This window comes from Doryrhamphus excisus, chromosome 7, assembly GCF_030265055.1.
Source record: "Doryrhamphus excisus isolate RoL2022-K1 chromosome 7, RoL_Dexc_1.0, whole genome shotgun sequence".
Lineage (NCBI taxonomy): Eukaryota > Metazoa > Chordata > Actinopteri > Syngnathiformes > Syngnathidae > Doryrhamphus > Doryrhamphus excisus.
The window spans coordinates 15,357,806-15,371,634 of record NC_080472.1 but is presented as its reverse complement, the minus strand read 5'-3'; the positions used below and the strand labels follow the sequence as shown (position 1 = coordinate 15,371,634).

Below are 13,829 nucleotides of genomic sequence, written 5' to 3'. Positions count from 1 at the left end.
AGCACTTTGGAAAAGATGCAGTGCAACCAAATTGAAAGGGAAGGCATATGGTGAACATGAGAATGATCTTGGCCGACTTAGCAATAGCATCTGTATTTTAACAGTCTATCAGCTGTGGTGAAGGGAGGGGGTTGTGGGGAAGGGTGGTGGTGGGGGGTGGGGGTGCAATGCAAAAAGCTCCCAGGGATTTGGGAGATAGGATATGATTGCATTGATGTCCCATCAAGCCGCTTGCTGGATCCAGGGGAATGCCTAATATACGTCTGTATTTGGTCACCAGCTTACATCTGTCTGCTTATGGATTTATGACTTCAAAAAAAAAACTATTTTGTTCAAAATAAAAAAAAGAGGCCGCCTCAACAGAGCTAGTGACTAATAACTAAAACCGACAGGGATGGCGGAAACACACACACACACACACACACAAATACAGTGACATGCACATGCAACAAAGGGGAGCAAATATGACACATTTCCTTTGACAGTAGTATAAAATTCCACCACCCCTCAAGCCTGGTATATATTACACAGTATACTCTATATATATATATAAAACCCCTCAAATAAAAATATTTTAATTGTAATTTCATTTATGACCATTTTTGTTGATTTTCTGTTACATACACTCCGAATTACATTGTGCACTGTTGGATCATAGCAAGGTCCTAAATTGAGCTTCAAATTGCAAAAAGAAGAAACAGGAGTGAGTCAAAAAAGCTATTTATTGCAAACAGTCATTAAACTGAAATAGGCTGTTCATCATTGATGAAAAGTTTAAAAGACCATAGCTCAAAAAGCCCTGAAAACCCACTAAAGTAGAAACAAAACAAGTAATGAGTGACTGCACTATTCTTGTTAACCACCTCAAAAAATTGGTTTGGGCGTGCAATTTTTTTTTTTAAGAAGACCTGACTTGCATGTTCTCCACGTGCGTGCATGGGCGGGCGTCGTGTGGTTTCCTCCCACATTCCAAAAACATGCAAATTGTTCATAGGTATGAATGTGAGTGCCCTGCAATTGGCTAGCAACCAGTCCAGGGTTTACCCTGCCTCTCCCTCTAAGTTAGTTGGGATAGGCTCCAGCATACCCTGCGACCCTCGTGAAGATAAGCGGCACATAAGATGGATGGATGGGTTTCCATAACCAATTCCAAGGCAAACTAAACAGGGAAGTTGCTCGCTCATCTTGTATCTGGCAACCTCTGCATATGTAGATCTGTCAGCGTCAATCACTGCCAGTTCAACTACTGTAGTGGCCAATATCAGATGCTCAATGAACAAGCGGAGGCAATTCTGGCTTCCGGAACTGATATAGTGTAAGACGACGTGCTTATTCTGTGAATGGTGAGAAAGTAATGTATACATGTATGTAGGAACAATGCATAACCAACACAATGTTATTGGTGGGACTGTTTCTCTTTCTTCACTTTGAGTCCGCCAAAATGGCGGTGTGTTAATATTTTGTAAATAATATGAACTGCTCTTATATTAGCAACAAAAAAAAAATCATGCATGTGACCATTGAAACCCATGGCGCCATTACTTTGTAATTCTGTCATCACTTGCGGCATTTAAAGGTGGATGATTTATTGCCAGTTCAGACGCGGAGGTGAGGTCATGGCCTGTGTGAGCGACCACGGCCCGCGACAAGTCATTGTTCCTGGCACCGACAGGAAGTGTCCAACACGGGGCTTCCTGGTGCTGATAGTATGACTCCTGAGGGCACAACAGAGTATGTTTGTACATGAAACTTATAGTCTTGTAAAAAAAAAAAAAAAAAGTGGATACTGTGTATCTGTTTGTTTGTGTAAGATAACTCTTCTACTCCTGAAGTGCTGCATATAGAAGGGTGAAAAATTGGAGGAGCTTTGCACAAAACACTCAAGGAGCTAATGCTGTACAAGAATCCTATAGAATAAACCATGCCGTAGATAAACCAATAAAGCGTACTTTCACTGCTTTAAACCTGAAATGTCATATCTTACCTTATCTGAATAGCTCCACTATGCAACTCTGTGTTGGACATGCCAACAAAAAAAGGGTGTTGTTTGCCTAGAGACCCTCGTGCAAAATTACGCCCACCCTCAATTTTTGATTATACTGTACTTTCTTTGCTTCTCCAAAGGCCGGGTGGACAATTTTCTCTTTTCAGTCTCACTCAAAAGCCTTCTTACTCATTTAGGAAATATGGAAGGCTTTTTTTTGTCTTTTGCTGCAATGCTGAAAGCCTTTTGACCCAACAAGAAGGGTTTTGTTGACAGATTAATGCTTTCACACTGACATTAGCTTGAATAGTCACAGGCCAGCAGCACCCCTGCGAAACAAATGCCCTTGAATTTTCCCCAAATAATCCCCTTGTGCAACTGTTAGTGCAGGGTTGCTCTCAGAGCCCCGGTGAAAATGTCCACCTATTATTTGTCTTCCCGTCACTTTGTGTGCTCGCTTTCATGCCTAATCATTGTATTTACCAAAGTGCCGCCTTCACCTTTTGATGGGTGCTGATGCAGATGAATAAAAATGGCAGCTGACAAGTGCAACCTGGCAATAACCGTTGACAGTGACGTGAGAAAGGGAGGCAGAGAAAACAATAAAACACAATACTAAGATTCTTTTTTTTTTTTAATCATTCACATGTATTGAGACCTTAAAGTGCAACCAAATTCCCATTCTCCCCACATTGGGTGCACTAAAACTGCCATCCATCTTCAATTTTGAGGTGACAAGCATGACAACAGCCGACAAACAGCCAACAAAGTTACAAACATGGACAGATTTAGCAGTTTTTAATTCACGGTATTGGGGAAAAGTTTCAGGTTATTTTTTTTTTCATAAAAAATAGCACATGTAACATGACTTACATTAATGGGAAGATCTGTTCTTGACACCACTATTTCACTGAAGTACAGAGTTGAAGACGTCAAATGAATGTAAAACCGCTTCCTTTCATTTTCCAATTAGTAATAAGAACACGTTGACAACGCAGCAACTGATGAGTGGAGTCAAGTGCTATTGGAAAACAGGTAAAGACTAATTGGACCGTACCACTTATAAAGAGGGAGGATGATACGAAGTACAATGTAGTAAATCTCAACCGACCTACGACGAACATAATATGTTAATATGTTAAACTGTTAAAAACTACTATTTTTAAACAGAAATCATCATATAATGCAGTGATTTCACACAAATATACGATAAAATAGGTATTTACTTTTAATCCTCACACAAAAGACGCCCGTCATATGGCGAGGACCCGTCAGGAACTAACAAATGGTACTCAAGTGTACCTGGGAAACTTTTGACTGTTACACCAGAAGAGGAAAAACAGGTAGAAGTCAGTTAATACATTTAATGTGGTTTTATTACTGTTTTTAAAAAATATATTTGTACTATATTATGGTTTGAAATCACAATTGATGATGTAAGACTCAAGGAGATGCATCAAACTAGCCAATTCATACAATCACACAAAACATTTAAACAACCTTAAAAATCAACACACACACAATAACATACGATTAAATTTAAGAATAAATGTAAAATAATAAGTCTTAGCTATAACAATGGATTGTCATATTAGTCCAACGTCAAGTTAGAAAGTACCAAAATGGAGCGAATATGAAATAACATATTTGAAAATGCATAATATGTAAAAGAAACATAAATAATCTCATTATTTAGTACCAATGTATACAAAATGGTCCCGTTTCTACATCCAAATAACATTTGGTGATTGAGTGTTTAACTCTGGTAATAAGTAATGTTGTCTTTACCTACAAACATAACGTATTGTCAAGTTTCGCTCGCAGCGGGTCATACCAGAAGGGAGTTCAGAGGGTCCAAGAGCTGCACCCCCACAATCGAAGCACACACACACATAGACACTAGCTTGTCAAAGGACCCTTTGTGCACTGTTCTTTTTTGCCAGGAGGAAAAAATGTCTTTATTCCTATATGGGGAATAAAGAGCAACAAAGTCACAGTGCACATGTATAAATAAATGCAGTATTCACACAAATGTAACAACACACACAGGCGCATATAATGAACACATAAATGAACATTCATACGACAGAGGAGGCAAAGGCAAACATACGCACACTGTCACAATCGGGTCATTTATGTCCCTTTCTGCACCCCACATTCATACTTGGCAGGCGGCTGACGGCGATGTTGTTTCAGTGAGCACGGGAAAAATTATGCACTTTCAAGTTATACATCAGGAAACACACACACACACATACAACTCTCTTGTGTGCGCCAATTCACCGGTTGTTTATGTTTTCAAAAAAAGTTGATAAAATAGTTGGGAAACATTCTGATGCCGGATGTTATGTAATGTTGATGTTTTGTTGAAGTTTGATTGCACAAGTACACAAAGTGAGAAAAGTTTTTGTAAACAAAGGATGACTCCTGTGTAGCAGCATCTTTGAGCATGTGTGTGTTACCTATTGACACCGTTTTAACCATCCATAGATATACACAAAGGCTCTTTGGTCTTGCCCGTGGTGGTGAAGAGGTTTGAAGGGAAAAGAAGCCAATGTGCTGCCATGCATGTAATGGGTTACTCTATGTGTGCGCATGTGTGTGTGTGTGTGTGTGTGTGTGTGTGTGTGTGTGTGTGTGTGTGTACGTGACTCACTCCCACCTGCAGGGAGACAGAGCGGTGCCAGCTGCCAGGCCTGCAGAGCATTAGTCAGAACTCACATCTCCTCTTTTTTGATACACATGTACACAAATGTTCAACATATCACTGAATAATAATTAGTACATAACAGCATGTACCCACCTGAGATCACCGTATATGCTTACAAACATCGAAAATAAAGGGCATTCAGACATTTTATTGTAATATTAGACTTATCGTCGTAGGCATCTTCAACTTTATGGCAAGCCCTCCATCAGTGGTGTGCAGTCAAGGCTAGCAAACTCTTCTCCGCATGCCTAAACACTATCCGAAGCACTGATTCTACAATTGTATTATTTGTTCCATATAAAAGTATTAATTTATTCCCAACAGTCTAATCCGCCCAGGGCCTTCAGAATCAAGCGTGCTGGCCCATGTCACTTAAACACTATTAGCAATCGGGCTGTTTAATTTAACTAAACTGTTTTAATTTAATTTAACTGTTTAACTAATGAGATATTTGATTTGCCTCACGCAGGGCCAGCTATCAGGCGAGGTCGGAAAGCCTATACAGACGTTCAGAGTTACACAGTGCACTTGACCGCATCATCACATGAACAGCGTTGAGTGCGCTTTATATGAACATCCTTTGTATATTTTATGGGAAAGAGTTTAGTCACCGTCTTCCATTGGACGTCTTCCAGACCAGCGCTTACAAGTGAGTGTGTTGAACTTTATTTTTGTATGTTTCTGTCATGTTATTTAGTAAATATTGATTCTGAACTCCTCCAGATGATGTTGCAGTGTATTGAGGGACTATTTATTCAAAGATAAAGGGTTAACTGGATTTGTTGTTTGAGTAATAATGGTTTTCTTCCCAAATTGCGTTGTTATGTATTAGTGGTTTGACGTGACAGTGGTGACATGCAAAAACCAAAGTAGACAAGATGATTTTTGCAAAGAAACCATGGTCATCACTGCACTTGGTGGTGTAAAATGAGGTGAGTGGAGGATAAAAAGCTCTTCTTGTATGTCAAATGAGACTGTGTGACAGCAGAGCTTCTCCATTACAACATTGATGAGAAATAAAACAGCTTTTACCACAAAGCAAATCAGGCTTTGGTGCTGAAGCTGTGTGAGTGACACTGATCTCTCCCTGTTTGTGTGTGTGTGTGTGTGTGTGTGTGTGCGTGTGTGTGTCTCTGATCTTCATCCATCCATCTAACCATCCATCCATTTACGCTAAGCTCTTAAGCAGCAGCGCTGTTAAAAAGTCTCCTAAAACTGTAAAGCCAAGAGAGATAACATGAGCGGCAGGAGGATAACGTTGATGTCATGTCAGGCGCATACAACCGCCGCCCGGTGTTACTCTTGTGTTAACAAAACCCATCACACACAGTCTGTCTCACTGTCTGTGTGTCTGTGTGAAGGCATGCGTTAATCTCTTCTTAATCACCAGCACTTATTTACAAAAAAAAAAATCTCATTTTTTATTAATGCAGCCGAAAAGGGCGGGAGCAGGAAGATGATGGTGATAGTGGGGATGATGATTTTTGTGATTAAATGATGCCATCAATGTGTTGGTGGATTAAGATGGATGCATGGAAATAGATTAGTTCTGCATTGGGTTTCCATCATAACTGGCAGATCTCCAAAGCTAAACACACGTTCCCTCTCTCTTTTTTTTTAAAGGCTGTTAGGTCTGTGGTTTGTTAGCAACTAGCGCCCTCCTCTGGTCATTGCCTGTTGAACATGCAGAATCTTCCAGCATTTGGAATAAATATTATGAGAAATAAAATGACGCAACGGCCACATTGATTTGTGATATCGATGAAAAAGCGTATGAGCTTTGCTCTTTGTTTTTTCCCCATTTTTGCTGTTTTTTTTTTTTTTTTTCCAAAAAAATTCAAATTTTCTTCTTAACTCATATTACGTTTTCCCCGACCCAATTTCCAAAACTTACAACTTTATTATTTTGTTATAGTTTTAAATAAATAACATTTTCTTTAATATTTCAGCACTATGCTACTAAAATTATATGATTTTTCCTCATATTGTCAACTCTTATAAAATTGCGACTTTTTTTGTTAGAATACGACGTTGAACATTTTCGTTTTTTCTGTTAATATTTTGACTTAATTCTGGTTAAAAAAAATCAACTTTATTTGTAGTTTTGTTTGGTTCTCATAAAATGGCATTTAACAAAAAAACACAAAACTATAATGTTGTCATCGGATTACATCGTTTTCCTCTGACTTTATTCTTGGTGATTTTTACTGATTTTTCTTTTTTTTTAATTTTTTGTTTTGTTTAGTTTATTATTTAATTTTTTCTTTTTTTGGAATGTGCATTGAGCCAGTTAAAAAAATCCAGTGAGGATAAGCGGCATAGAAAATGGATGGATTCAAGATACTATGCTAGGATCGTAATGTTAATGTGGATTACTGGTGACCGTTTGCCCTTTTAACTATGCATATACAAGCAATATTTGGAACATGTGTGTTTTTAATAATATACAGACAGCACACATCGTCATGGTGTTTTTTTTCCCAATATTTATTAAACAGGCAGATTTTATTATCCTTATTGTACAGTGTCAACAACAGTTGACCTCCCTAGTTAGGGTTTAGTTGCTTTGCCATGAATGGTATAGTAATCAATAACATATCGCCTCATAGCCCAATAAGAGAAACATCTGCTAAAAACCTCCAAATAACCTCTGATGTTTCCGGTTAAGCGAAATAGTGCAGTGAAGTTTGGGGAAAGAGACAGTTTGACTGTATTTGGGGGCCCCAATGCCGTTGATATCATCTGCTATGGTGTGAGACTCCAATCTCACCTCAGGGCGACTGGCGGCCTCTGCAGTCACACCGCCTCGGAATGAGACTTGCAGGAGTGAGGAGAGGAGGGTAAAAAGAGAAGGCAAATAGGAGACAAACGGGCCCGAGAAGAGGAAGAAAGGCAACAACAACAAGCACACAAAGTGGCGCCGTGTTCATTAATTAGACTTTTAAATTGGACTAACTCAAGATGACAGCGTTGTGCTTGTCAAATCACATCAAGCCCCCAGCGGCGGCAGGGAGGAGAGAGGAGCAGGAGGGAGGGAAGGAAGGGTGGGCACATGTACTGCTCAGAGCCAAACATGGCTCTTTGGAGCTGAATGGGTGCCATCTTTCTCTCTCTCTCCTTTGCCTCTCATTACACCTCCCTCGTGCCCTTGCGTGAATGTCACGGCCGTCCTAATGAGAAGCGACAAAACATCATCAGAGTGTAGGGGGGTTCATGGGAGGGAGGGTTCCTGTTGTTTTGGGGTAAAAGACATAAAGGTGCAAAGATAAATGACAGAAAACTGTACGTATATGAAGTATGGTTATTTATCATAAAAATGACTTTGAAGTATAAGGCTGCGTTCACACTGGTGCTTCAGCACCAAAGGTGTAATTGACCGAAAGAGCAACAAAAGCAGACTGAATAGCCGCATGCGACTCGCCTTTCCCAATTGACAGAAGTTCGATTTAACCAAACTAAACCTGTGTGAACGCAGCCTTTAAGTATGAAGTTCTGTAACTTATTACGCAGTATTGCTTGAGACTGAAGCCTGCTTTTGTTAATTACTCTGGACGGGTGTGTGTTTGTCTTTGTTTGACGAGTACAGTACATTGCATTTGAACTGAAAAGATTGCATAAGAGGTGTAACACACACTGGCCATTGTGTGTCTGCTCCATCTTCCTCACGTCCATTAGACCAGATATGTCCAGTCACTGGGTGTGCGGCCATACTGCAAGAGAGCAAAAGTCCATGAAAGGTTTGAAAGGTTATGTTTTCCCTTCCTGCAGGGGTACAAAAAAAACAACAAAAAGCTCCTGTCACAAAGCAATAAACTTCTTTTCACCCAGTGCCTCTTAATTGCGAACAAAACACAAATTAGAAAAAATGAAATTAAACATCCTTGAGCAAATGTGCCAAGTCAGCCCCCCGAGCCAACACAACAGAGAGAAGGAATAATAACAATCAAAAGACAAAAATGTTCCCCAATCCATGACAGCCGCAGAGACAAATCCAATTATTTGCGTCTCATTCTGCAAATGTGTTCTAATGGTCCAAGTGAGAAAGTAAATAAACGCACGCGAAGGGGAAACAAAAGGATGTGATTTCTAATTAACTTGAAAGAGGAAGGGCGACTAAGTAAACCCATCTTTCATCCGCAGCCTCGGACCACTCGTTTGTTTGTTGCACAATGTTGCCGCTTCCCTCCAAATGAAATGTCAACAGATTTAAAGGCTTTGCGGGAAGGCGTGTGCGTTTCTTGTCGATTTTATTGTTCATTAAGCTTCCCCGACACTTGTTTGCAGCATCTCGGCTTTGAAGATCACAAAACGCTGAGGCAATAATTGAGTTTGTGCAATTACAGCGGGCTTAATGAGAGAATGCAGGAGTTAGCCACACTACAGGATGGCCTCTATCTCTCTGTGAAGCCACAAGCAGAATGCACTTGCCACATGATGGATGGAGCACTCATCTCCTGCCTCACAGTGATTAGAATAATTGCAATAAACACGGATTTAGTTAACTCCTTGAAGAGATTTTACATACAGTATATAACAAAAGTTAGCGTAACCCTCACATTTTATTACAGTATATCTTCCCAAGAGGGACAATACTATGGAAATGTGACTTGGTGCCTTGGTGGGACTCAAACCAAAACGGACTCTAACCAAAACCAAAAAATCATCTTCTCTGCTTATCTGAGGTTGGGTCGCAGGGGCAGCAGCCTAAGCAGGGAAGCCCAGACTAGTTGACCAGTTGATAGACATAGTCTCTCCAACGTAAACCTCGGTCTTTCCCCAGGCCTCCTTCCAATCACCTCCCCATGCAAGGAGATACTCGGGAGCCATCCTGACCAGATGCCAGATCTACTCCGAGTTCCTCCCTGATGACAGTCTTTTCGGTCACTAACCAAAGCTCATGACTATAACCGAGGGTAGGACTGTAGATTGAGCGTTAAATTAAGAGCATTGCCTTTGGCTCAGCTTTCTCTTCACCACAACGGACCGATGCAGAGTCCTCATTGCTACAGACTGCTGCACCAAATGGCTTGTCGATCTCGTCTTCCATCACTGCCTCATTTGTGAACAAGACCCAAAGGTCTTGATCAGGATCTGATCCCCTTTCCCTGGCGAAAACCATAGAGTCCGACTTGGTGCTGATTATCATCGCAGTCACTTCACACTCGGCTAACAATCCAGTGAGAGCCGAAGATCATGCCACAATGAAGCCAGCAGTAACTGAGATCCAATCCTGAAGCCGCCAAGCCTGATCCCATCAATGCCCTGGCTGGGCCTACAAATTCTGTCCATACAAGTTATGAACATAATTGGTCTGACATTAACTGGAAAACAAGTCCAACTTATTAACAGCAATGCAGACCAAGATCTGACACCGGTCATGCAAGGTTTGATCCACCTGAATTAGTTGGTCCAGTACCCCAGGATTCCTCGAGGAACACAGCCGAATGTCTTCTCCAGGTCCACAAAAACACGTGAACTGGTTGGGCAAACTTCCATGCCCTCTCAAGGACCCCGCTGAAAGTGTACCACATTTTTCTTTCTGAATCCGAGATATGTCATACATGTCCATCATAATCAAGTGGGTAAAAAAATGTCCTCCCATTCCATGTGTAAGTGGTACATTTTAGACTTAGTATGTAATTTTTTTTCCCCACTGACAGCTGGGACAGACTCCAGCACCCCCTGCGACCCTCGTGAGGATAAGCGGAAGATAATGAATGAATGAATGTTTGACAGACTTTGTTTGGAAGTTTGGAACAAAATAAATTGGAGGCTAACTAGTTAACTCAGTAGCTTGTTATATGATATAGATCCTTGCACTGATCCCGTGGCCTGCACATCATTGTTGCGCAAAGCGTTGGAAAGACAGAATGAGAATGACTATAAAACATAAACAGGTTTCCTGTGCTCTAACTGTGAAAATATTAGATTTTTAAATAAGGAATCCATCTGACCACAATAAAGGAGGGGCAACTGTATTTGTATTTGTTAATTAGCAAGGTAACCAAACTGGTTGAAAGACTTATTTGCCGACTGCTTTTGTTACCACATGAGAAGCATTCGTTAGGAGATAATTAATTTGCTTTTAAAGGCATTTTAAGTCATGCAATGGGTACAAGGAATAAAGACAAATGTTCATTAAGTTAATTGAGAGGGGAAAACGCAATTATTGAGTGTTTATACGTATGTGTGTGCACACACCAACCTGAATATCTCTGAGTTCCTTTGTAATACGAGTAGTTAGCTGGGAGCTCTTCTCTTGACTGGGAAAGTACCAGTGCTACAAAACAATACACAAATGTACATATTTATACTATATTGTCATACAGTATAGGTGAACCTCATTTGCACATCATTTGTCAAATCAACCAATATTGCAGATGAATTGGTGACTGTGTATATTCCACTATACCTCTCCCTGGTAGTAGATGCTTCCTACAGGCGATACCGTGCAGGCTGTTCCACAGCCAAACATCTGTTTGACCCTCTTCTGCTCAAGAGCGCTACAGAGCTGGTGCATGTTCAGGCAGCGTTCTGTCACTTTAAACTCACCCTTTAGGGTTGGAAGGGGAAGGAGAGCAAAGAGCAGCAAAGAGAGAGACTGTTAATAAATTGAATTTGACATCCAGAAGTGTCAAACTGCTCGGTCAACATTGATACAACTGATGACTTCATTGTAAACAACAGTACTGCAAGTGGAACAGATGTGAGTTTTACAACAAAACAGCTAAAGCGCACGTAGACGTAAGTAAAACTACCGGATGCTGATCACTCACGCTACAGTCAGCCCTCATTTATCATGGTTAATGATCACGATACGTACATACAAGTACATGATTCAGTTTTATTTATACTACTGTCTGCCAGTGTAGTACTTCAAATGCCGCTGCACCCATCTTATGGTGTTACATAACAACATCAAGAGGTTGCCTACAGCCACATCTGCTCGCACCTCGCAATGAATTGAATAGAGGTAAGTGTCACCCATTGTCTTGTTAGATCCAGGATGCTCTGTCGAGTGACTCCAGGTAGGATCATACCATCAAGAGGTGGAGTGGCAAGCTCCTCCTCTGCAAGTTTATACAACAATGTTACATTTAAACCTATGAATGTAGCATAAAGAAGTGGATCGTGGCTGATTTACCGCCATCCTCATTAATCCAGTGGAGGAAGATGTTCATCTTTCCGACCTCAGTGATTTGATGGTTGTCTCCATGAAGCCACAGCACTTCATTACACCCATAATCTTTCGCCTCGTTCAATGCATACAGGGTCCAGCTATAATTGCTGCAGGAACAAAACTCACCACTTTAATACGATGGCAATGAATAGTCAAGGGTACCTGCTCACCATCCCATCTTGCAATCTCCCGTCCCTCCTTTCGTGGTTCGCTCGTATTTTGTGTTTGCCCACAAGCACATATCCTCTAACCCCATCATAGCGTAAGAACGCACTTTGGACAAGATCACATACAGCAAGGCACGAGTAGGCTTCGTTAAGGCCAGTGTTGGCTGTAAAACAAAGGTATTTTATTTGTTTTAAGCAAAGACAACAACTGGCAACATGCATTGTCGTTACCTCAGTACTGATATAAGTTGGTCTGATGTATAGAGTGATGGAGTTTGATTGAGGAAGCCAGTCCTGGTCCACTTCCACAAGTTTCCTGATGCACTCCAGTAATTCTGAGGGTTCAAAGGCCTCGAAGATGGAAAAAATAGACTTTATGTACAATATTAATTTGAGGCAGGAGCAATTATTTTTCTTGGACCAATTTGGAGAAGCTTTTTCTGACTGAGCTGCAGTGCGCAAAGCAAAGGAATGACTGGAGGAATTTGGACACAGTTGTCGGTGGTCCTCGGTTTGCATTGGAGGTCATTATGTCTCCCAACGAAAGATAATCAAAACAGAAGTGAAAACGAAGCTCAACTGTCCCGACCATCATGAAGATTGTTCAATGCTAAAGGGGTCATGGATTCCGTACACTGTTACCAGGAGGTCTGAGAGGAGAAGGGGAGGGTTTTAAGTGTTTAATTTTTGTATTTAGTATTTTTATTGCTATATTTTATATGCCCTTTGTGTGTTCTGTGTATATTATGTGTGATTTAGGACTAAAACTCAGCTTAGATTAGAGTCTAGGAACTCATCCGCAACCTGAAGACCACCTGTACTTGTGTACAATTGTGTACAGTAATGCAATCCATGACCGTTCACACATGAACAACCATTTTCTTTTCCATCTTACAGGTAGACAAGTTTTCTTTGCCGAATAAATCATCCGCTCCATGTTGAGCATCGGCCGAAAGAGACGCACTTGACCGTCATCCCCACGGTAGGCCTTCAGACCCTCAAACAACTGTGGAGAACCAGATGTGAAGTTCATTCTTCAGGTTAATCGTTTATCGTGTGGCTACCTGAATGCTGTAGTGCAGCGATGAGCAGCCCGGGTGAAGCGACAGGTTGCCAAAAGGCCTGATGAGCGGAGCCCGCCAGCCGTGGGTGGCGTCCCACTCTATAGTCAGCATGTGGTTGGTGAAGGCCGTCCCAAATGCGGAAACGTCCTGTTCAGGTATGGGAGCGGAGGAGAGCTGGAGGATAAGGTCTGCTGCCTGGTGCACACACAGAATCAATTTCCTGATTAAACCTGTTTACTTGTATACTTTTTGTTGTATGAATAATCTAAAAGCACATCCCACAATTATGGGCACCACCAGCCCACCAACACATACATATTGCATTTCTTGTTGTGATCATGTATACATAAAGTGTTTTCCCATACATCAAATAAAATAAAATATTTTTTTTTTATTTTAACAAGGGTTGTCAAAAATGTATTTAGAGTAGGAAATCCCAGAAAATACATGTACATCTTGCGTGTTGTCTTTGAATGCAACTGTGATTAATTTTCAGTTATTTATATGATCTCAGGGAAGAACTAAATTTGAAACACTATGCTAGGACTACGTTAAAAAGCCATAGCTTTTCAGTATGTGGAATCAAACTATTGAATGGATTGAGTAAGGACCTCAAACAATGCACAACAATGAGCCAATTCAAGAAACAATACAAGCAGTTGATGTTTGCTAAATACAAGGATGAAGAGTCTTGAACCAGTGTATACTCTGTGTGTGTGTGTGT

At 40.8% G+C, this 13,829-nt stretch overlaps 2 protein-coding genes and 1 long non-coding RNA gene across 7 annotated transcripts in view; 1 reads left to right on the top strand and 2 right to left on the bottom strand.

Annotated features, from left to right (window-relative positions):
* The window catches only part of sox5 (SRY-box transcription factor 5), a 176,473-nt gene extending 173,450 nt beyond the window's left edge, over window positions 1-3,023 (bottom strand). For all 5 annotated transcript variants that reach the window (XM_058076812.1, XM_058076813.1, XM_058076816.1 and 2 more), the window contains exons 1-2: window positions 2,858-3,023; window positions 1,543-1,715 (exon numbers count right to left, since the gene is read on the bottom strand). The gene's annotated coding sequence lies outside the window, so the exon portion shown is untranslated. The remainder of the gene's footprint in view (window positions 1-1,542; window positions 1,716-2,857) is intronic.
* Window positions 3,024-3,277: 254 nt separating this feature from the next.
* Window positions 3,278-13,464, top strand: LOC131132092 (uncharacterized). The gene is made up of 4 exons (XR_009130303.1): window positions 3,278-3,327; window positions 5,164-5,343; window positions 12,939-13,023; window positions 13,119-13,464. It is a non-coding gene; the product is annotated as an uncharacterized LOC131132092 (long non-coding RNA).
* Window positions 8,113-13,351, bottom strand: bcat1 (branched chain amino-acid transaminase 1, cytosolic). The gene is made up of 9 exons (XM_058077358.1): window positions 13,106-13,351; window positions 12,937-13,047; window positions 12,273-12,392; window positions 12,045-12,205; window positions 11,839-11,981; window positions 11,679-11,764; window positions 11,107-11,247; window positions 10,900-10,974; window positions 8,113-8,404 (listed from the first exon to the last, which is right to left on the bottom strand). Exons 1-9 carry the CDS (start codon window positions 13,214-13,216, stop codon window positions 8,366-8,368), a joined length of 987 nt encoding a protein of 328 aa, XP_057933341.1. The 5' UTR covers window positions 13,217-13,351; the 3' UTR covers window positions 8,113-8,365.
* Window positions 13,465-13,829: the final 365 nt, after the last annotated feature.

Coding starts and splice junctions, on each gene's coding strand:
- bcat1 (XM_058077358.1), bottom strand. CDS start 13,216: ATGCTGACTATAGAGTGGGACGCCACCCACGGCTGGCGGGCTCCGCTC. Junction 10,975..11,106: donor GCATCTACTACCAGGGAGAG/GTATAGTGGAAT, acceptor ATTGTTTTGTAG/CACTGGTACTTTCCCAGTCA. Junction 8,405..10,899: donor AGGAACTCAGAGATATTCAG/GTTGGTGTGTGC, acceptor GCTCTCTTGCAG/TATGGCCGCACACCCAGTGA.